This window comes from Rhinoraja longicauda, chromosome 5 (assembly GCF_053455715.1).
Source record: "Rhinoraja longicauda isolate Sanriku21f chromosome 5, sRhiLon1.1, whole genome shotgun sequence".
NCBI classification, from domain to species: domain Eukaryota; kingdom Metazoa; phylum Chordata; class Chondrichthyes; order Rajiformes; family Arhynchobatidae; genus Rhinoraja; species Rhinoraja longicauda.
The window spans coordinates 23,152,492-23,175,648 of NC_135957.1; the positions used below are offsets into that span (position 1 = coordinate 23,152,492).

The following is a 23,157-nucleotide window of genomic DNA, read 5'->3' on the forward strand; positions in this document are numbered from 1 at the left end:
CACCGTGCTCGCGCCTTACGTCGTGGCCACTCCCCCCTCCCGCGTGCGCAGGCGCAGTGCCGGCCGCGTTGGAAGATGGCCGCTGAAGGGGAGGAAGACGATTACATGTCGGATGCATTCATCAATTTTCAGTAAGACGTCTCTCAGGGTCTGCGGTGGGCCTCACCAGAGTCGGTATTTTGTCAATCAAATATGTTGGATGTCCACCGAGTAAGAGCAGGCTCGTCCTCTGCCAGTATTCAGAGAGGCTGCCCACCTCCCCGTGTCATCGTCAACGTTGACAAATTCTGCCTCTTCCACTAACATCACGGCTCCGTGGGAAGTAGTTTCTCCTGGGGCTAAATCTCTTGCAGTTTTGTCTCGTAGCCGTATTCCCAAACCTCCTAAACATTGTTTGTTTCCTGTTGCTCAGTACTGAGGGATATGACAACCGAAATTTAACTCAAAGGTTGTTGTCATTGCACATTATATAACTAGAAGCCCACCCAGTCTTTGGTTGCTGTTGGAGTGGTCCCATATTCTTATTATTCTCTTATAAACTTTTTCTCCCCATGCCCATTAACTCCTGATTCTCACACCAATTGGGGTGGTTTACAGCGGTTAGTTAACCTCCCAACCTTTGGGATGTGGAAGCAAACTCACGTAGGCACAGGGAGAACATGCAAACACCACAATGTCAGAATCGAATCCTCAATGCTGGAGTGGTGAGTCAACAGCATTGACGTTGTGTGTGTCACCCTAATCTATTGAAGCTACTGGAGGCTGCATATTTACGTTGTGTTGTGTTTAGGAAAAAATAATTTGCCTACATAACTCAGTTATTATAAACATTTCCTAACGATGAGACTCTTGACGTTTGATTTAACTACATGTGGCAGATTATTTACCAATTTCCACAAAGAGCAACAAGAAAAGTTGTTTAAACAATGCTGATTAATACGACAATGCTGATTAACAGTTCAATGCTGAACATGTTGTCAGGAGCCCCAGCCCCCCTTTTTGTGTATACTCAATATGTTAAACTGATTTTCACCGTCCGGCGCGGCCAGGAACAGGCCGCGGGATTTTCGCCGCCCGGTGGGGGCTTCAATGTCGGGGGCCCCGACCGCCCCGACGTGGCAAGTTCCACGGCCTGACCGCGGGAGAAGACGGCAGGGGAAGAGAGGGGACGTTCTGGCCTTCCATCACAGTGAGGAGGTGACTGGAGGAGACTCACTGTGATGGATGTTTATTTTTTTGTTTTGTGTTGGTTTGTGATTGTGTGTGTTATTGCTTATTTTTGTTGCTCTTATTGTTGGACTGTGGGTGGCGGAATTTCGTCCAAAAGACTTGTTTTTTTGGATGACAATAAAGGTTATTCCGATTTTGTCCCATGGTTGTTGTGGACACTGACAAGTGAGCATTTATTGCCTGTGTTTCTGTGTAACCTTACGGTCTTCATGTAGATTTGTATCCAAAAATAACCTAAAGAATAACCTAAAGCAGGATAATGTGGCTTTGAAGAACATGCGGAAGAGATTTACCAGTATGGTACCAGAGCTGAAAGACTTGAGTTTTGAGAAGTTGGGATTGATCTCTACAGAGCAATGTTTGGTGTGGTGAAACTTAATAGAGCTGTTCAAACGTATACAGAGTTTTGAATGAATTAAGTAAAGTGATACCATTTCCATTGGTGAAGTGAAGAAAGGTTGGTTGTGTTGGTAATTGGAGGTAGAGAATTAAGGTACTTACTAAAAGCATTGTGGAGATGAGATACTTCAAGGCATACTTTCACTTCCAATTTCATCTTCAGTCTGCTAAACTGATAGAATGCCAATAGTTGTTTTAATTTTACATGGATAAAGGAAGGGAATATTAACTGAGTATCCTGTTCCTTATCACCCCAGACAGGAATGCACTTGTTAAGGTATCAGTCTTTCTATTTGAAAGGTACAGCATGGAAACGGGTCATTCAACCCATCGAGTACACACTAACCATCGATCACCCATTCACATTAGTTGTATGTTATCCAGTTAATATACAGAGGCCAATTAATCTACAGCTGCGCACAACTCTGGGATACTGAACGTAACCTGACCACCTGGCGGACACCCATGCTACCATAGGGAAAATGTGCAAGCTCCACACAGACAGAACCCGAGGTCAGGATCAAACCTGGCTCACTGGCGCAGTTAGGCAGCAGCTCTACTCACTGCACCACTGAGCCGCTCCCACCACGTGTCAGTTTGACTACACCATAGACAAACAAACATGTTACATGCTTGTATCTCCCTTGAAGGACCTGCTGAAGACTTGTTGATTGCGACCAAGAGTAAGGGCTTACATTTCTTGGGGCATTTGGGATGGGCAGAATTCTGGAGATTATATAAAAGCTGCCTTTAATATATCCCTAGGCAGGATGTCAAGCCCGGATTGGTTAAGGTGGAAAAATCAGAAAGACACCATGAGAAAACAATTAAGAAGAAAAAGTCGCCGACTCGTGTGAACCGTGAAGAAGAGAGGCGTGACTCCATGCTGCAGTGCTCGTTGGGAAGTGAAAATAGGGGCTTTGCATTGCTTCAGAAGATGGGGTATAAAGAAGGCCATGGTCTCGGCAGGAACGGTGCGTATCCAGTCATTTTCTGTAATCTTTGAAAAAAAATTTTGAAGAGCTATATGTCTCTGATGCGGTTTATGATTAAAGGAATTTATTGCTACTTCATTATGGATAGTTCCTGACGATAATCAATAGTAACTGAAATTTTAAATCCAATTAAAAATAACGAAATATAGTAATATTTGAAGCAGCTTAATTATTTTAAAGAACAGCTGGACTATGTATTTTCATAAATGGTTAAACATGCCAAGGTGTGTCACAGGAGCAGAATCATCTCAAAATCCCCTCCACCACTCCCATCACCCCAGTCTCCCTCAATCATCATCCGATTGAATACTCCCCAGTTCCATGTGTTTGAGTGATGTGTTTAGAAGGATGGGGACTGTTGAATGAAGGAGGTTAATAAGTGGGGTGCGTGGAAGAACCTGTGGAAGAGGTTGTCTGTGCGCCTGTTGTGTTTAGAGTGACTCTGCATGAAGGGATGTTCAGAATGTTGGCCCATTAATGGGATTTGCTTTGTATATAGATTGTTTCTTGCACACATTTCACTCTCTTCCTCTAAGGTTTCCCCAGTTCTTTTCTACTTCTCTAACCCTTACTCAACATTCCCCTTTTCCAACCCCTTCATCCAATTGTGCCCAACTCCCTTTCTGCATGCCTCTATACAGTCCCTTCATCCTACATTCTTCTTTCCATAGCCTCTTTTGTTCCCCTAACCACTTCCACTTGTTCTCTTCATTAATCCTCCTTTCCTGCTGCTCTGCTCCCTCTCACCCCTCCACTTGCAAGTTCTGACTGACCTTGCACGAGTCCCAGCAGTGAAGCGACACAAGACCTGGGATCTAATGCATCCCCTCAACCTCTGCTGGCAATCCTTTTTGTAAAAAGCCCTCCTGAAATGTAGCTGTCCCTCCTAATCTTCTTCAAGAAGGGTCTCGACCTGAAACTACACCCATTCCTTCACTTCAGAGATGCTGCCTGTCCCGCTGAGTTACTCCAGCATTTTGTCTACTTTCCTTGTAATCGAGGGTGACTTGCTTCCACTCCAGTTTCCTAGATTCTGAAGTGGCTGATGGGTTATTGTGGGAATCGCAGCTGGGGTGGGAGCTGGCTAATGGGGCAGGAGGCTAGCCTGTGAAGTGATGCATTTCTTTCACAATTTACGCGGGCTTCAGTGTACTGATGCATGCACTGGAGGTTCTTCATACCATCCTGAATGCTCCTTCTCCACTATGAACAGTCGTGGTGCAGAGATTCCGGGAGTCGGCAGAAAGGTTGCACTTCTTCAAGAAAGTTTTGAGCACATACTTGAATCTTTTCCACCTGGGAATCTGTCACAACAGCTCAGAACAGAGGTGCCTGCTAGTGGGTGCTGACTATGACAACAATGAGGTCAACTGAAAGGGAGTAACGAGGACCTCAATGTTGTCCTCGAAGCTGGCACTCACATTGGTTCATGTATCTTTCTCATGAATCTGGAGGATTTTGCGGAAACAACATTGGTGATATTTTTCCATTGCCTTTAGATCCCCGCTGTAGGTAGTCCAGGTCTCAGAAGCATATAGGAGAACAGGCCAGTAGACCACGTCTTGCGGCAGGTCTGAGATCTTAATCTTCAATTAATCTTTTTGTCTTGATAGATTAAAAGCAGCAGTGAATTCCATCATCAATGTCTGACTAATGTCTGAATTTGTTGAATGATCCAACAAGGTACTTGGTTCAGGTGGCAAGTAGGGATGCAAAATAAATGCAAACTTTGCCACCTGAATTCCATGAATAAAAAACTAAATCCACAACACAACATTAACACCTGTTTCCTCAATGGTTACTTCTGATCAGCTGACTACTTAAGTATTTTCTGCTTCTGGGCTTATTGAAGCCTCATTCTTTGAAATCTTGTAATGTGGCACTGTATACAGTTTTACAAGTCAAAAGCAGGCCTTTCATCTCAGTTAATCCATGCCAGGATTTCTGCTGAACCCAAACTACAGCCTAATCTGATGTTCCAGATACTCCTCTTGGTAACAAGCACCACACTGTGGCCATTCTGAAAAATGTCATTTATTTATTTGGCCATGAATATTAGACCAGGCAAATCATGCTTTCATCATAATTTAAAGTTAAGAAAAATGACTGTGCAAAGGGAGTTCAAAAAATATTTTACCTTGACAGTTAGGAGTAAATGTAAAATAAGTTTAAAATCTAAATGTCACCTTTGCTTTTACAGAAACTGGGATTGTTGAACCCATTCTACTACAGATCAAAAAAGGTCAGTTAAATGTAGTTTGCTGTGATTTTTTTGGATGGATTGCCATTTTATTTTGTTTAGGATTTAACATTTAGGATTTATTTATTTATTTGGGATGCGGTTGATGTTGGCATTGCAAGATTTATTACCACTCTATTGGCCTTGAGAAGTTGGCAGTGAGCTATCTTGAACTGCTGCAACCTTGTGGCTCACCCGTTAAATTAACATTTGGTACTTTTTAGAAAGGAGATTCGTACAAATAGCAGAATCCTACCTTTTTTATCAAATGTTGCTTATGGTGTGATGAATAATTAGTACAGGCCTTCCCCCAGGTTACAAACGTAGCCTGGTAGCGCAGCGGTAGCGCAGCGGTAGAGTTGCTGCTTTACAGCGAATGCAGCGCCGGAGACACAGGTTCGATCCTGACTACGGGTGCTGCACTGTAAGGAGTTTGTACGTTCTCCCCGTGACCTGCGTGGGTTTTCTCCGAGATCTTCGGTTTCCTCCCACACTCCAAAGACGTACAGGTATGTAGGTTAATTGGCTGGGTAAATGTAAAAATTGTCCCTAGTGGGTGTAGGATAGTGTTGATGTACGGGGATCACTGGGCGGCACGGACTTGGAGGGCCGAAAAGGCCTGTTTCCGGCTGTAGATATATGATATGATATGATATGAATTTAAGGACACTCCTACATAGGAACAAGCTCCCAGAATATTATTAAATCTAAAGGTCCAACATATGCCCAAATGTTAATTCCCATGTTTCCTCAATATCTACTTTTAATAGTTGTTCTTTCTTATCAGTCTTATGTACTTTTGATTTCTTCATTTGCCATTCATTGCAAATTGTGGGGACATGCTTACCATATTGTATAGTTTATGTGTATTTTCCAACGTACAATTAAAATCAACCTATGAACCTCTGTAAAAATTAAAACTTTTCGCTACCTGGGAATAGCCTGTATGGCTCATTCTGAGCAGAATGCAATTGCGCTATGTTTCCTCTTGTCTTTGAGGACCATATACTTTCATGCTGGTGTACAAGGACACCATTGTTGCAGTGCTGGTGCCTGACTGGAATACGTGTTGTTTTACCATTGAAGGACGTGGTGGAATTGGCCATGAGAGAGCCAAGAAACGGAAAGCTGAGGAGAGGATGGAACATCGAAAACAAATGTTACAAGTGAAAAGACAAGCCGAGAAGGTCGCCTATAATGATTATAGGTATAGTACACCTCTGCCTGGTTCTTATTTATTTAATACAAAGCATGATTTTATAGAACCAATATTTTTAATATTTTAAGGTAGAAACATGATTATTAACTTGTATTTTTTCGATTCAATTGGCCATCTATCCTGAACCAGATAAAACTCAATTACTTGATTCAGCTTCAAGTCAGCTGTACATTTTGAGTCATGTATTTGGTCTCAGTACTTTATGAATAAAGTTTCATCCCCTTTATCCGCCAGGTTGAATATTTCCCATCTCTAATAATTTATTAAATATTTGATAAGGGAATGAAGCACGTTTCAGATTATTACATTTGCAGCGATAGTTGGTAATGGAAAGACTAATGTCCGAGGGGTAAGGCCGAGTTTTACATGTATACTTGGCAAGAATGTCAGTGGAATGTCAGTGCAAACTGTGTGCTGGTAGTCAAAGGCAACTGTGAGCAAACTTGTCACCTTCGAATTGTGTCTTTCCAGCCTTGTCACACCACCACCAGCTTGGGATAAAATGCTAAGTTTACAAAGGTGGATTCTACTGCAAGGAAGGTCATGCCTTATCAACTAACAATATATATATCTTTGACATTTGATGGATTACCTTAATTACCCCAAATTTTCAGTTCATGGCATCTGGGAATATTAACACATGAAAAGACAAATTCCCATTGCTGTGTAAAGGTGGGATTTAATTGCATCCATTGTATAGATTTCAGCAATTATGACTCATTTGATCTATTGTAGAGATTCCAGTTGTAATGATCCATTGCACTTACTGCACAGATTTCTGTCAATATAATACATTGAAACTATTGAACATATTTGAGCCATTATTACTCATTACATCTTTTGTATCCATTCCAGTTCTTATAATCCATTTAATTCATTATGATCTTGAAGGCTAATTCAGCAACTTTGTATAGTAATCATCTTTGTGAGTTTAACTTCTGCAATGCCTCACCACTGCCACTCCTTCCAGTTTGTCAAGAGATAATATTCAGGTTCACAAGAAATTGTAAATTAGGCTATATCACCCTACCAAACAAGTTTGGTGTGCCTAACGGTATCAAACCCATCAATCCTCAGCGCTGGAGACATTGGTTTCCTCACCCCATGGCTTTCATCTTGCTGAAACTATTCTCAAGCATTTGTTCAAAGCTTGGTTTGTCATTGAGTCAACCAGCACAAAAACAGGTATTGGCCATCGAATACCTTTCTATACTAATCCCATTTGCTAACCCTCAATCTGTTGATTTTACGTCCTTATCCAAATATTTCTTAAATATGCCATCTCAGGCAGTGTATTATGGGTTTTAACCATCCTTTATTCCCCCAATCTCCCTTATATTCCCCCAATCTCCCTTGTATCTTTTGCCCCTTGTCTTAAACCTATGCCCTTTGGTCATAGACACTCCAGCTAAAGGGATCCCGGAGAAAACATTTTACTCAAGTGATAAGTACCACAAGGAGTAATATTGAATTGGAGACATATTAGATTATTCTGAAATATCAGAAAAATTGCAGATGCTGAAAATCTGAGATAAAAACAGAAAATGTTAAAACCATTCATCTGTGACAGATGAAACAGAATTAGTATTTCACATCAAAGCTCCTTCATTAGTTCTGGTGAAGGGACTTTGACCGGAAATGTTAACCATGTTTCTTTTTCCACAGATGCTGCCTGACCTGCAGTATTTTATTTTTCCAGCATTTTCTATTTTTGTTATGAAAAATTGTTCTGGTGGGAAATAAATGAAGTAGATGGAAACAGGATCATGTGAATCGTAGGCACCAATGTGGATCAGTTGGTCTAATGGCAGCTGCCATATATTGCAAGTTAAAATAGGGAAGTGTACTGATTACATAGGGGCTCTGCATCTCTACTACAAATACCATTGGACGGCGGCAGCAATGGCTGCCTCGCCAACAGTCTGTCTGGCCCTTCCTTCTTTTGTTGTTTGTTTGTATGTATTAAATGTATGTTTTTAGTGTTCTGTAGTTTGTTTTATGTGGGGGGGAGAGTTGGGGGAACTTTTTCTAATCTTTTACCTCGACGGAGATGCGTTTTTTTTTTCCCGTATCGTATCTCTATCTGCACTGCGGCCTAACATCGAGGAGTTGGCGGCCTTTGCTGGAGATCGATTTCGAGAGCTGCATCGCGGGTGCCAGCGGACTTTAACATCACGGAGCTCGCGATCCCTTTGCCAGGGATCGACCTATGAGCTCAACCGCGGGAGTCTGCGGGACTTTAACATCACGGTGCTCGCGGTCTCTGCTCAGAGACCGACTTTGATCGCCCCGACGCGGGGGCTTCAACCGCCGGCTGCGGGAGCTTTGATCGCCTTAACTGTGGATGGTTCGACTGCCCCGACCGCGGGAGAATAAAAGAGGAAGGAGATTGGACTTTATTGCCTTCATCACAGTGAGGAATGTGGGGCATCTGCTGTGGTGGATGTTTATGTCAACTTTTATGTAGTTGTGTGTCTTGTTGCTTTTTTTTAGTATGGCTGTATGGTAATTCAAATTTCACTGCACCTTAATTGGTGCATGTGACAATAAACTGACCTTGAAACCTTGCATCAGGACCATACAAATATGGGATAGGTAACTAATGGATCTGTTTTTAGTGTTTCTTCCGTAATGAATGTTAACCTGGTCTGGACACTGGGAGAATTCATTTTCTCTTCTTTGTTAGCAACCTTTTACATTGTAATTCAATTCAATAGACATGTTATCCAGATTATTTTTTTCCCCCAAAGCCTAGCCCTAAATTGTTACAAGGTAATCTGTCAATTTCAGCATAACCTCAACAGTTTCAAAGAAGCAATAACAAATGAAAAACACAAAAGTTATCGTGTTCAATGGTCATCACAACTTCCTTGCCAAGCCATTGACTACATTAACCTGATCCCATTCTGAAGCTGAACCTGGCTCTGTCTAACTTGAGATAACTGCAGTACTCCAATTCTGGAATCTTGTACATCTCAGATTTTAATCAGTACACAATTGATACTTGTGCTTTCAGCTGCAGAATTCCCGCCGTAAATTTCTAGGCTTCTCGACTTCTCTCTGCAGCTTGAAGATAGTACTTAGTCACCTGTCCTACCATCTCCTTATCAGTTGCATATTTTTTGATAAAGTTTCTTGTGAAGTACTGTGGATTGCTTACTATGTTAGAGGTGCTATATAAGTGTGGGTTGTTATTAATCAGTTTTATATTGCCAGTTGTATACATAGAAAAGAAACTCATATTTAGTTGTCTTTTCCCCCTTTTTCATCATCTAGAGTACGTTTCAGATTCAAAAAAGACCAAAGTCAGATGGAAGGTGATTTACGGAAGAGCCAGTTTGCTTGTCAACAACTGGATGAACAGAAGGTAATCTGACTTTCTGCATGATTGAATATAAGAAATGGTGCAGACTATCCAGCTGCTTGGGTTTATTTAAACATTCATACCATTCACAGCTGATCTGTATCCTGTTATTAGCCAGAGGTGATGAAAGTCTATTAATCTCATTGTTGAATATTTAAATTGACTGCCAGTAACTTTGGGAGATAATTCTAGATTACCGCATCTTCCAGACCGCTTTCCTCTTACCAACTCTGATTTTTAGTTTATGTCCTCTCATCCATGATATCAATAAAGATTAGTAGCCTTTTGGATCTTGGATTGGGGATCAAGGGATCTGAGGTTAGTCAGGAAAGTAACTCTGAGATAAATGATCAGTCATGAACTTATTGAACGGTAAAGTAAGTACATGGGCAAAAGTACAGGAAGCAGCTTACTCCTGCTTCCATTTCTTTTGTTCATATACCCGGCAAGGGGAAATAATTTCTCATTGTCGACCTCTTGTGGAGGTGGTCATTTCATGCCACATGTGTCACCCAACATTACCTGCCAATAATCAACACTTTCCAAGGGAAAGCAGCCAACAACTACCTTAAACAGTTGTTCCCTCCAATGCCTGCTGGAGTTGTGGCTGCTGTGTTCGCCACCTATAACGTGACCTGCAGTTATTTGCCTAAGCTACTCAGAAAGCACTTTCCAAATCTGTGACGTATACCACCACCTGCAGGTTCACCTTCAAGAAATTCGACACCCTAACTTGGAAATACATTGCCACTCCTTCATTGTTTCTTGACCTAAATCCTGAAACTATCTCCACAGCAGCACTGTGGGAGTAGCTCCAGCAGAAGAATGGCCGTGGTCCAAGAGAACACTCCCCACTACCTTCCCAAGGGCATTTAGGCTTGGGCAAAGTGCTGGCCTTGCCAGTGCACCTACATCCCAAAGGCTGAATAATATATTCAATTCATCAGCTGCAGAGAGTTTTATGAACTGAACTTTTGAAAGATACCAAATAAATATATTTTTGAATGGAAACCTACCCTTAGCACCATAAATTGCAGCACCTTTTTACTCAAACTCTGAACTACAATAGATTATTATTATTATTTACAGTGTACTATGTTTACATATTCTGTTGTGCTGCAGCAAGTAAGAATTTCATTGTTCTATCTGGGACATAAATGACAATAAAACACTTTTGACTCTTTGCTAGAAGAGACAAAATCTATTCCTACATGTTTGCTCTTGCTGATAAAACTCTCATAATTTACTGTAAATAATTTTCCCTCCATCTTCTGCATCTTTTTTTGCGAGCATACCCACGAACCAAGTGCTGGCTTTCAGGTCCAAAAGCCCCCTCGGACACCAAGAAATTACAAATTCTCCGGTCTTTTTAACCTTTTATTTACATCCCATTGCAAGCACAGCCATGGTATTATAACATACTGGAAAACAATGTGCACCCAGGTAGTTAAATTACTTGTCGTAAATGTTCATTTGTTCAAGAACGTACATTTGTTTAGCTTTCATGTCTTTCCAAATGTCCCTCTCACTGTTTTGTACAGGGTATAGATATCCCAGAGCAAACTTGGTACTGGGTGCCCACTGATCAGGAGGAGGAAGATGACAAGGATACATACCAGGATGAACAGGACATTAGGAAGCTTGAAGCTGTATGGCAAATTTTACTTTATACTTCTTACTGTTCGTACTAAGCTATTTGCAGAATAAGTGTAATATTGAATGTGCAATGCTAAGAAATCACCTTGAAGAATTTTCCAAACTTTGCCAGTTTGATTTCAATTGTCAACAGATCAGAGGGTTGTATGACTAATTATTAATTTTTTTAGTTATTGTGATGTGCCAATGAAGAACATTTAATTTAGTACTCATAATTTTTACCATGAAATTTGCGTAGAAGATTGATGAAGAAATTTTTAATGGAATCTAAAGGAAAGTGGAGAGAAGGATTAAGAATTTGTGTTGTTTGAAAAAGGAACAATTAATGGTCATTGGGGATTGTAGTATGTTCCAGATGACTTGGTTTTTGTGTTGTATATAAATGTTTTAGATTTAAATGTAAGAGCTACAATGAAGAAATTTGCTTATGATCCCAAAATTGCCAGTTTGGTGGTAGAGAGAAAGTTAAGTAAGTGGCTGCAGGAAGATAGTAATAAATCAGCTGGGTCAGTACAAAAGTTGGAAGAGAATTAATTCTGGAGACTTTTAGACAACATAGTGAATATAGATAAATGTCAGGATGCCAAGAAAGTGTCGGGTCAAGAATGTGTTATTGTCACATGTCCCGAAACAGAACAATGAAATGCTTACTTGAAGCAACGCAACAGATTATGTAAACATGGTACTCGGTAAACACCATGATATCAAAAAAAGTTCAGTACATTTTTTTTTTTAAAGCTAATGATCAATAATAGTGCAAAGACAAAAATAATGGCAAGTCTAGGTAGTTGTAGGGAGTTTGGTCATTATTTGGAGGTTGTGGTGTTTACTAGCCCGATGGTTGTTGGGAAAAGGCTTTTAGGCTTCTATCTTAATGTTTGTGTCCACAAAATCATTACCGTAGCAGGATACTTGACAGGGCAAGGCTCCATCTCACATCAAGTGCATTCAAATTGTCAGGTTGTTGATTGCAGTAAAGAGCATAGCATTTTTAATTAATACAATACTTTCTTGTTTGCAGACCGAAGAAAAACTGCAGGCAGTGACAGACTATCTCAGAAAGACCTATTTCTACTGTATTTGGTGTGCAGTTTCTTACGAAGGTAAACATTTTGCTGTGGCTGTCAAAGGAAAGTTTATAGATTAATACACATTTTTGTTATTCCCTTGCTGAAGTAATGGATTTGTGATCTTTATTGATGGTTTAAGAGCATTTTTTAAGTCATAGGAAGGCCCCTCAGTCCATTAAAGGCACGATACCACTTTAAATATTATACAACCATATTTTGACATGCATCTGAGACAATTTAACAAATAATCCAAATGATTTTCACCTGCTTTGAAAGGATTGTTTGTGATGAATGTTTTAAACTCACTAAAAAATCTACTAGTGACTTTCATAACTGTGGAATGTCCTTAAGTACTTTCATTGTTTTTTAAAGACTGTTGATAGAACACATAGTATAGGTAGCCAGAAGCAAGACTACCATTGGTGGGGAAGGAACAGGAGGCCAGACTTTGGTGAACACAGCAATACTGAAAAGCTGTGTGGTAGAGGTTGTCAACATGGCCGTGATCAGAAACTATTGACAGAAGCTTGGAGGTTAACAACAAAAGGAGGAGCGGTGGGGGGCAATTTAGCACATCATATCTCAGCTGTAATTTAAGTTTGCTTCACTTCCCAGCTCTCCCATCTGTCACACTCGCTATATGTGGTGTTTTCCACTATTATGGCCCTCACTCCATCTTCTTCCACATTTCAGCCATCATCGGCTATCCTGATCCTCACCTTCCATGCCACTCATCTCGCCACCTGCTGATTCCATGATCGTTGATACATTGCTTCCTCCCTCTCCTCTCATCTGCACAATATCGCTGCATCTTTAGCATACAACCTTACTCAAGCAATAAAGCACTGCAGCTCCTTCTGAAAGTGGGAGAAGTGAAGACCTGAAATATTTTGCCAAACATAGATCAAACATTGAGGAGCTTTGCTACTATAAAATATGCACAGGCAGTTGGAATAGCTAACTTAGTTGCACTTTTACCCAGGGTAGGGGAATCAAGAACTGATGACGTAGGTTTAATGTGAGAAAGGAAAGATTTAACAGCAACGTTTTCACACAGGTGGGTGGATGAAACAAGCTGCCAGAGGAGATAGTTGAGGTAGGAACTAGGACAACATTTAAAAGACATTTGGACAAAGGTTTAAAGAAATGGGCCAAACGCACGCAGATGGGATTGGTGTAACTGGGGCATCTTGGTCGTCATGAGCAAGTTGGGCCGAAGGGCCTGTTGACATACTGTGTGACTCTTATGACACTGCAACAGCATTAACAATTAAAGTGTTAATACCAGAAGCAAGAGGCTATCACTTATTGAACTGACTGGTAAAACCTCAAGTGATCCAATGGAGGAATTTTAAGATAATGAATGGGTGCAATGGATAGGAAAAGACATTGGAGACAGAAGAGACTGCAGAGATGGAATCGCGAGCAAAACAAAACAAACTGCTGGAGGAATTTAGCAGGCCAGGCAGCCTCTGTGGAGGGAAATGATCAGATGACATTTCGGTTTGAAACCATTCTTCAGACTGGAATATGGTCCCAACACAAAATGTATCTGTATTTCTTGTTCCTGCAGCGGGTTTTTTTGTTGGAGGAGAAGATATGTTTAATACTAGTATTTGTACATGTAGTTTAGTCATTAATAAATTCAAGTCAGGCAGCGTCTCTGAAGAACACGGATGAGCAACCTGAAACGCCACCTATCCGTGTTCTCCAGATATGCTGTCTGACTTGCTGAGTTACTCTAGCACATTGCATCTTTCATTGACTGCAAAATGTCTTGAGACATATTTAGGAAAGATGTCGCCGGAGTGAGGTGATTCTTTGCATGCTCTTCCCAGAGAAGGATTCACCACCATCACATCATATCGTTTCACTTTTTAATTTTTTTTTTCGACCTGTAAGTTTCGCACCATTTCTAAATGTTCTAATGCTTTGTCTGTGAAACTGATGCGCTGCAATGTGCTACAATGCTCAAAACTATATTCTGTACTCTATCTTCCCGTTTGCTCTATATATTGTACATGAGTTTGACTTGATTGTATATCTGATCTGACCGGATACCATGCAAAACAAAGTTTTTCACTGTAGCTCAGTGCATGTGTTAATAATAAACATAAAGCTAAGAAGGCTGTGAACATTGTTGCAGAAATGCAATTCTTTCTTTTCCTCATGTGTTCTACAACATGGTGTTGTTGATTTTGAATTCCAGGTAAGGAGGACCTGTCCAGTAACTGCCCAGGAAACTGTTCAGCTGACCATTGCTGACTGTCCCAACAACATTCAGAATGCCAATGGCAGCACTTGATGGTCTCCGGAGCAAGTTTGCTGAAGCTGGAATTAAGTAATGTTCTGAATGCAAACAAGCTCATAAAGTACGCAGGTCTTCTCAGCTTCCATTTTAAAAGAAATTTGCGGAAAGATAAACAATGTAAATTCTGCTGAAATTCCACAACTGTCTCTAATTTTCCCAAGTTTTCTGACCAACAGGCAGGTGTGTATCTACAGTATATCTTTGTTATCCATTTTTAATATTTCAGTATATTTATTGATCCATATCAGGTAGCTTTATTTGCCTGTGAACTATTCACTGAGGGATTTGGAAGTGGTAATGTAATTATAATATTCATCAAACTTAGCCTGCATCAAGGTCAAGTAAAAAAAAATCAAAGTGCTGGAGCACTCAGCGGAATAGGCAGCATCTGTGGAGGACACGGATAGGCAACGTTTTGACCGAAAGCATCTGTCCATGTCTTCCATGGATGCTGCCTGACCCAGAGGTACTCCAGCACTGTGCTTTTTATTTATAAACCAACATCTGCAGTTCCTTGTCTCCATTTTACTGTATCAAGGTCATTCAGACTAATTGTGAGTATTACATTTCAGATTCCTGATTGACAATTTTTCCATCTTTATTAAAGAGTAACACTCAAATGATTGTTGGACTCGATTAATGTATATTAATTTGGTTATTTTTTAATTCCACTGCAGCTGTCTATTCCCTACTGTACTTTTGCCATTTAAATTTGTATATTTATGTTTTACAAATAAACACCTTTTTCTTTCATGGCTTGTGCATCCTGAATAGTAACAGAAAGAATGTAATATGGCAGGGACTCTGACTTTTAAATGTCCTATTTTATAACAAATAACCCCAAATACATAATTGGCTGTGAACATCTTTGAGATATCCTGAATTTATGAAAGATACAATGGAAGTTAAAGCTTGTTTCTTTTTACTCCACTACCCTCATCGACCTGCCAAGAGTTATTGCCACATTTACAACTGGTATCTGAATTAAACAAACCTTTATTGATAAGCAAAGGTTACTGTCGACAAATGAGAATGTGGAGTTGATGTTAGTCAAATCAGCCATGGCACTAGAGGTTTGAGAGCCTGAGGGGTGTACTTGTGCCTCTGATTTGTATGGTACTATGCAAAGTAATGCTGAATCTTGGATGTGACAGTAAATCAAAGTGGGCATAAAAAAGCCCTTGGTCATTACCACAAACAACAGTATAGGTTTGTGTCTGAACCAAAAATATCCCTCAGTCGAAATTATTAAAATATATTTTCTGGTCAATGTAACATTGTTGTCGTGAAATCTTGCTGCTATGCTTTCTACATTACAGAAGCAACTACAGACTGGTTGTTAAACACTTTAGGACATCTTGAGGTCTTAAAGTAGATTATAAATATAAGTAACACAAAATGCTGGAGTAACTCAGCAGGTCAGGGAGCATCTTTGGAGAATATGGATAGGTGACATTTCAGGTCGGGACCTCTGTTGCTCCTGCTTTCCTTGTCTCTACTTATAAATATGTGATTTTCTTTCAGTGTTGAAGCATTGATGTTTTGCAGAGGTCAAGACATCAATTCGTGATGTGTCAGTCGTTCAGGTACAATTGATGTTTAGAGAAGAGCAAGTTCTCCTGGTGACCTGCTCAATAGTTCCCCCATCACCACAATAATCAGATATTTATCTTCCTTAGTATAATGTCTGTGCCGTTTGATGGATTAACAGTTCAACCTGAATGCAAAAACACATGGTGTATTTGGGTAGAATTTAACCCCTTCAGTGCCACCCCGTGTATACCATGGCAAATAGTGGGGGGGAAAACGGCAGAGAACAGGTTAATTATAAACTTGGATTTAAAGAATAAAAAATTGCACATGTGGTACGTTCTCATCCTGAGAATATTGCAAAGTACTTCAAAGGCAATAAGGTACTTTTTGAAATGTGATCTTTAGTGATAAGATATAATCAAAGCAAAAACTTAAATATACATAAATTTTAAAAATAGCAAATAATACAGCAAAGGGTTATGACCATTCTCTACAGAGTTAAATGTCCTCCACAATTACAATTGTCTTACCGGATGTATCATATTTCCATTTGGCACAGCAGAAGGGAGATCAAAATTATTGATTGCTGACATTAAGGGTTTTTTAAATTACAAAAAAAAAACAGCGTTGGGGTTATGTAAGCATTCTGTTCCTGAGAACCGTCCATAAGCTGATGTCTCCATAAGTCAAAAGAATGTCCTTTTCTAAAAAATTGCTGGAATATAACTCAGCTGGTAAGGCAGCATTTCTGGAGAATGTGGATAGATGATGTTTCAGGTCAGGATCCTTCTTCAGAATCCTGAAGAAGAATCCAACTCAAAACGTCACCTATCCATTCTCTCCAGCAATTGGTATTCTTGCAAGATTCTAGCATCTACAGTTCCCCATGTCTCCTCTTCTATAACTATCCAGATTGTACTCTGGAAATGCATCGTATAACATGAAACATTTTACAATTATTATTACCAAATTGAAAAATGGGTGAGAGAATTTGCGTGAAATTGTATTTCCATAAGTCAGGTCATTCATAACCCGAGGGAGCCGCTGTATCTGACTGATGGAGTGCAGAAATTAACACCTCAAATGAAGCAGCAGCTGCCAAGAGTAATTTTATACGAACAATAAATAAGGCCAATCTGCTATTTGTCATTAAAGCTACACGTCTGCAGGTGGTAGGTAACAGAATGCAATCAAACATTCTCTTAGATTATTAAGTAACATTCAGAACAAAATAAACCCATAAAAATGTTTAATATTGTAATCAGAGGGTGATTCACTGGATGAATAAATCACTGAGATACTTGTTCCCAGGCCAGGAGCAAGAATTGGATTGGCTGCCTGTTCCTGTGCATAATTATTTTCTAATTGCAGGTAAAATAACATCAATTTGGGAAATTGGGCAGGAACATTTGTGCAAAATGGAAATAGTGTATTAACAGAATCATGTGTGCATCTAATGATATTAGGTGCCACACCTACTTCCACCCTTGAATGAAGCTTTTGGATACACCCTCCTCGAGAACCAGGAGCACATCATGCCACTGCGTCCCATTCATTGCTATTCTCTTGGTGGCAGCGGGAGACTTAACCGAACAGTTCAGAACTCAATATATACTGCTCAGACCACTTCCAAAGTCCATGAAGAGGGCTACAGCTGACCTCTTCCCAGCGTTCACCCTAAGAGATGCTCACTCAGTGGGTAACGTTCAGTACTGGAGATGTGGGTGTGGCCGGTCAGGGAGCCGGGGACCTCTGGGCAGAAGGCACAGACCTGCCCATCCAGGGAACCTCCTCCCGCTGTTATCACATAACATAACATAACATAACAACACTTTATTGTCACTCGGCACAACACCGAGCGAAATTTCAGCAGTCACACAAAATACAGCAAAAAAGAAAAGAACACAGGACACCCGACCCCAACACAAACATCCATCACAGTGACTCCAAACACCCCCTCACTGTGATGGAGGCAACAAAACTTCCCCTCTCTTCCCCCCGCACCCACGGACAGGCAGCTCGACCCCTACCGAGGCAAACGACACGCACAGCCCCCGCAAGGGGATGGAAGGCCCCCCGGCCGAGCCGCCCCGGGCACCGAAACGTCCCGCGGCCACACCGGGCGATGTTAAGTCCAACGGCCGAGCCGCACCGGGCACTGAAACGTCCCGCGGCCGAACAGCGCTGACGATGTTAAGTCCAGCGGCCAAGCCGCACCGGGCACTGAAACGTCCCGCGGCCACACCGGGCACTGAAACGTCCCGCGGCCACACCGGGCGATGTTAAGTCCAACGGCCAAGCCGCACCCGGCACTGAAACGTCCCGCGGCCGAGCCGCACCGGGCACTGAAACGTCCCGCAGCCGAGCTGCGCCGGCAATGTTAAGGCCCGCAGCCAAGCCGCGCCCCGGGGAAGAGACCTAATAAAATAAAGGTTTCCCACCCCCCCACCCCACCCCACACCCCCACCACACACCCCCACCACACATACACAGCCAAAAACAGAAACAAAAACCATCCCAACACCGACACAAACAAGAAAAAAAGACAACAGACTGCCAGAGAGCCGCAGCCGTTAGGCGCAGCCAACTCCTCCCACGGACACCATGTCCCACATGGGCCTCTCCGATAAACGATGTATTGACAGACTCAGGTTTTCCAAAGCCTCGTCACTGTGATGTGGGACATCCTGCAGAAAGATCTTGATATTTGAACTCCTGCCTGGCCTGCTCTCCCCATCAAAGATCACAGTGACTCTCAACCTGCGTATCACTGATCTTTCCAGATTGCTGCCATGCTTCCCTATTTGTTGCCACTTGGCAGCCAAGGGGAAGGTGTCTAAGGGCATTCATACTGATGTGCAGCAAAGTGTCTGAGCCTGGTCCATGTGGGAACTGAGCAGGTCTGGCTTCAATGCAGCTCTAGGTGTAAACGATCCGAATGTTTTAAATGTCTCTGACCATTTTTGCATATTTTCCAAAGGGCGAGCAGTACAAAAAACAATGATGCTTCAGAGCACCAAAAAAATGTGAAATCTTATATTTTAATTATTTAGGCTTTATTACAATCTTTCAACCACTTAAACTAGTCCAGGGAATATTTCTCTTTGTGGAATTTAACACTCAGTGAACCCATAGATAGACACAAAAAATTGGAGTAACTCAGCGTGTCAGGCAGCATCTCTGGAGAAAAGGAATAGGTGACGTTTCGGGTTGAGACTATTCCAACCAATGTTGCACTCACTCAAATCCACTGTTTCTGTGTGACGCACATAATTTCGCACGGAACTACTGTTGCAGCCTAACTCTGGCTTTGTTGGGGTAAAGTAAAATAATCCTGAAAATAAGAAAATTGTCCCTAAAGTGTACAAGAGAGGGGAAGAACGTAGGATAACATAGAACTAGTGTGATCGATGGTCGTATAGTCTCGGTGGGCTGAAGGGCCTGTTTCCATGAGGTATCTCTAAACTAAAACTAAGTCCATAATCTTTTATGTTCTGGCAAAGAGTCATAAAGCCAGAGAATTTTTTTTCTGATTTTCTATGGACAGGCCACAAATGCATCTGCAGGATGCACACTGCCCTGATTCTCAACCTCAGGGGGCTGACTTCACTGATTAAGGCAGCTACAAAATGGCGGCACTGCCCTAGCAGCTGCCGCTCACCTGCGGTCCATTTGTCTTTGTGTTTTTGTTGGGTTTTTTTGGTCTTAATTGTAGTTGTAATGTGGTGTTTTTGTGTTTGTGTACTATGTGTGTATGTGGGGGGGAGGGGGAAACTGTAACACTATAAATATGTGTCCCTTCAGAACGGAGACCCGACCTTTGTTTTCTGGGCCGTGTCTCCGTTCCTGCTGCGGCCTACCATCGGCCCAACTCCTGGAGCTGGCGGCCTCCATCGGACTTACCATCCAAGTCCGTGGATCGGACTTACCATCACCGGAGCCGGCCGTCTTCGGAGGCTGCGTGAGCGGCTGCGACTCGCCTTAGGTTCGGGCCGCGTGGATTCCGACATCGGGAGCTCCGGCAGCGGCAGCGTGTTCACCCGCCCCGGATCGCGGGGCTTCGGGCGCGGACATTTCACCGTCCGGCGCGGCCTAAGATGGCCGCGGGATATTTCTCTGCTGGGCGGGGGTTTCAATGTTGGGAGCCACGACCGCCCCGACGTGCAACAACAGCGGCAGCAGCGTGTTCGCCCGCCCCGGATCGGACTTATCATCAGCGGAGCCGGCCGTCTTCGGAGGCTGCGGGAGCGGCTGCGACGCGACGCGACGCGCCTTGGGCTCGGCCCGCTGTGGACCGTCCGGTGCGGCCTGCAACCACAACAACCTGACTGCGGGCGAGGACAGCAGGAGAAGGGAAAGACATTGTGGCCTTCCATCACAGTGAGGAGAGAGAGGACTGGTGGAGACTCACTGTGATGGATGTTTCTTTTTTGTGTGTTTTTGGGGTTGGGTGGTTTGAGTGCCTGTTTGATGCTTTTATTGTTGGACTGTGTTTTTGGGGGTTTTGGGGTGTGTGATTTGAATGCCTATTTAATGCTTCTATTGTTGGACTGTGTTTTGGGGGGTTTTTGGGGTTGGGTAATTTGGGTGCCTGTTTAGTGCTTTTATTGTTGGACTGTGGGTGATTGAATTAACATTTTGTTCAAGATGGCCGCGCCGTTGTGTTTGGCTGCCTGCCACTGTATGTTTCTTTTTTTCCTAGTCAGATGTGCAGCACTTTGGTCAACGTGGGTTGTTTTTAAATGTGCTATACAAATAAATTGACTTGACTTGACTACACAAACGGCAGGACAACGGTAAAGAAATATAAACACCAAATGACTCAATGGCCTTGTTTAGTCATGTCCTTGTGCCTTGTTTAATAATGCATACCAAGAGAACCACTGGTCGTGCACATACCTGGGTGACTCAGCAGGTTTCTTCACTGAGCAACTTGCGCATTAAGACTGAATTTCCGGTGTCAGTCATTTTAACTTTACTGACCTGATGGTTCAGGAATATTCTACACTGGTGCCTTCAGAGGTTGCAAAACAAGGATGTAATGCTGAGGCTCTATAGGGCGCTGGTCAGGCTGCATTTGGTGTACTGTGAGCAAATTTGGGCCTCATCTCTGAGGATGTGCTGGCTCTGGAGGGTCCAGAGGAGGTTTACAAGAATGATCCCATGAATGAGTGGGTTAACATATGAGGAGCGTTTGACGACACTGGGCCTGTACTCGCTGGAGTTTAGAGGGATGAGGGGGGACCTCATTGAATCTTACTGAATAGTGAAAGGCTTGGATAGAGCGGATGGGGGGAGGATGTTTCCACTAGTGGGAGGGTCTAGGACTAAAGGTCATAGCCTCAGAATTAAAGATGTTCCTTTAGGAAGGAGATGAGGAATTTCTGTAGTTAGAGGGTGGTGAATCTGTAGAATTCTTTGCCACAGAAGGCTGTGGAGGCCAAGTATAGTTCAAATTGCAGCATTCAAAGTATAGTTCAAATTGCAGCATTAATTTTGTGAAAAGAACTGTTTGCTTTCCCAGTGGATAGCATAAAGTTGCTATATTTGATTGATACAAATTAAACTAGCCACAGGAAGCTTGCCTTGTCCCTTTCTGTCTTTCTGTCTTTTATGTTCATTAAAAGTCTGTATCTAAGGGATCTAAAATATACATTAACGAGGACTTCACGGACGCTGTCAGACGAAGGAGGAAAGATCTGATGCCAGAGCTGAGAGCTGCCAGAGGGAGGGGGGATATCGCTTTTCTACGCCATGACAAACTGATTATTCATCCACGTACCAGCACACCAAAACTACCATGAGACATCTAATCCACAACAGGTATGCTGAACCATAAAACTCTCATATGACTACAAACACAATTCACCCATATCCTGAAGCTAATCACATGCTAACACGGATTGCTGAACTAGATGATCTGGAGTTAATTACTCATCTATACACTAATCATAAGCCACAGGATATCGAAAATGACATTGATCCAGAAAACAATTTTTTCTTGAACATCAACAACGACTGTCACTATTATACTGATGAACAGTACAATAGCACATTCAAAACCGAAAACAACATTTCAATAATCCACTTCAACAGTAGAAGCCTGTATGCTAATTTCCATGACATCAAGGATTATTTAAATCAATTTACACAGCCCTTTAACATAATTGCAATATCAGAAACTTGGATCAACAGTGTAAGGGGCATGGATTTTGAACTTAAAGGATATGAACTGATTTATATGAACAGAAAAAACAAAAATGGTGGTGGTGTAGCTTTTTATGTAGACATGAATTATAATTATAAGGTGGTGGAAGAAATCTCAACTGTGGTAGATAATGTACTTGAATGTGTTACAATAGAAATATGTATGGGAAAAAAAAATGTAATTGTGAGTTGTATATATAGAACATCAGGGTCTAATATAGACACATTTAAAGACTGGATGGAGGAACATTTTACAAAAACAAAACATAAAGTTATGTTTATCTGCGGCGACTTCAATATTGATTGCTAAATCCAGATAATCATAAAATAACTGAGGAATTTATCAATACATTGTACAGTATCAGCCTATATCCCAAAATCACCAGACCCAGTCGGATTACTTCCCATTGTGCTACATTAATTGATAATATATTTACTAATGATATAGATAACAATACAGTAGGAGGATTATTATTAAATGACATCAGTGACCACCTTCCAGTTTTTACAGTTTATAACAGCAACTACGGAAAAAATAAGCAGGACAATAAACAAGAATCCCGAAGGGTTAGGACAGAAGAGTCCATGGTTGCACTTAAAAATGATTTACTTGCACAAAACTGGGAATTAATATATAAAGAAAATGATATTGATAAAGCTTATGACGAATTTTTAAGAATATTTAAAATACTATATGATAAAAATTGTCCAATGAAACAATATGGAGAGAAATAAAGTATAAAGACAATCATTGGATGTCAAAAGGATTGCTAAATGCCTGCAAAAAGAAAAACACACTATACAGAGAATTCATTAAACATAGAACTATAGAAGCAGAAAATAAATATAAGAAATATAAAAACAAGTTAACTAATATCATGAGAAATTGTAAGAAAGAATATTATAATAAACTATTAGAAAAGGGGCTAGCCGA

General features: G+C 41.5%; 2 protein-coding genes across 2 annotated transcripts in view; one reads left to right on the forward strand and one right to left on the reverse strand.

Annotated features, from left to right (window-relative positions):
• heatr5b (HEAT repeat containing 5B) overlaps positions 1 to 222 on the reverse strand; it is an 89,387-nt gene extending 89,165 nt beyond the window's left edge. Inside the window, exon 1 of the mRNA XM_078399091.1 lies at positions 167 to 222. The gene's annotated coding sequence lies outside the window, so the exon portion shown is untranslated. The remainder of the gene's footprint in view (positions 1 to 166) is intronic.
• gpatch11 (G patch domain containing 11) lies at positions 36 to 15,492 on the forward strand. Its single transcript, XM_078399092.1, has 8 exons — positions 36 to 131; positions 2,395 to 2,603; positions 4,825 to 4,866; positions 5,950 to 6,070; positions 9,359 to 9,449; positions 10,988 to 11,095; positions 12,124 to 12,205; positions 14,382 to 15,492. Exons 1-8 carry the CDS (start codon positions 76 to 78, stop codon positions 14,435 to 14,437), a joined length of 765 nt encoding a protein of 254 aa, XP_078255218.1. The 5' UTR covers positions 36 to 75; the 3' UTR covers positions 14,438 to 15,492.
• The last annotated feature ends 7,665 nt before the right edge of the window (positions 15,493 to 23,157 follow it).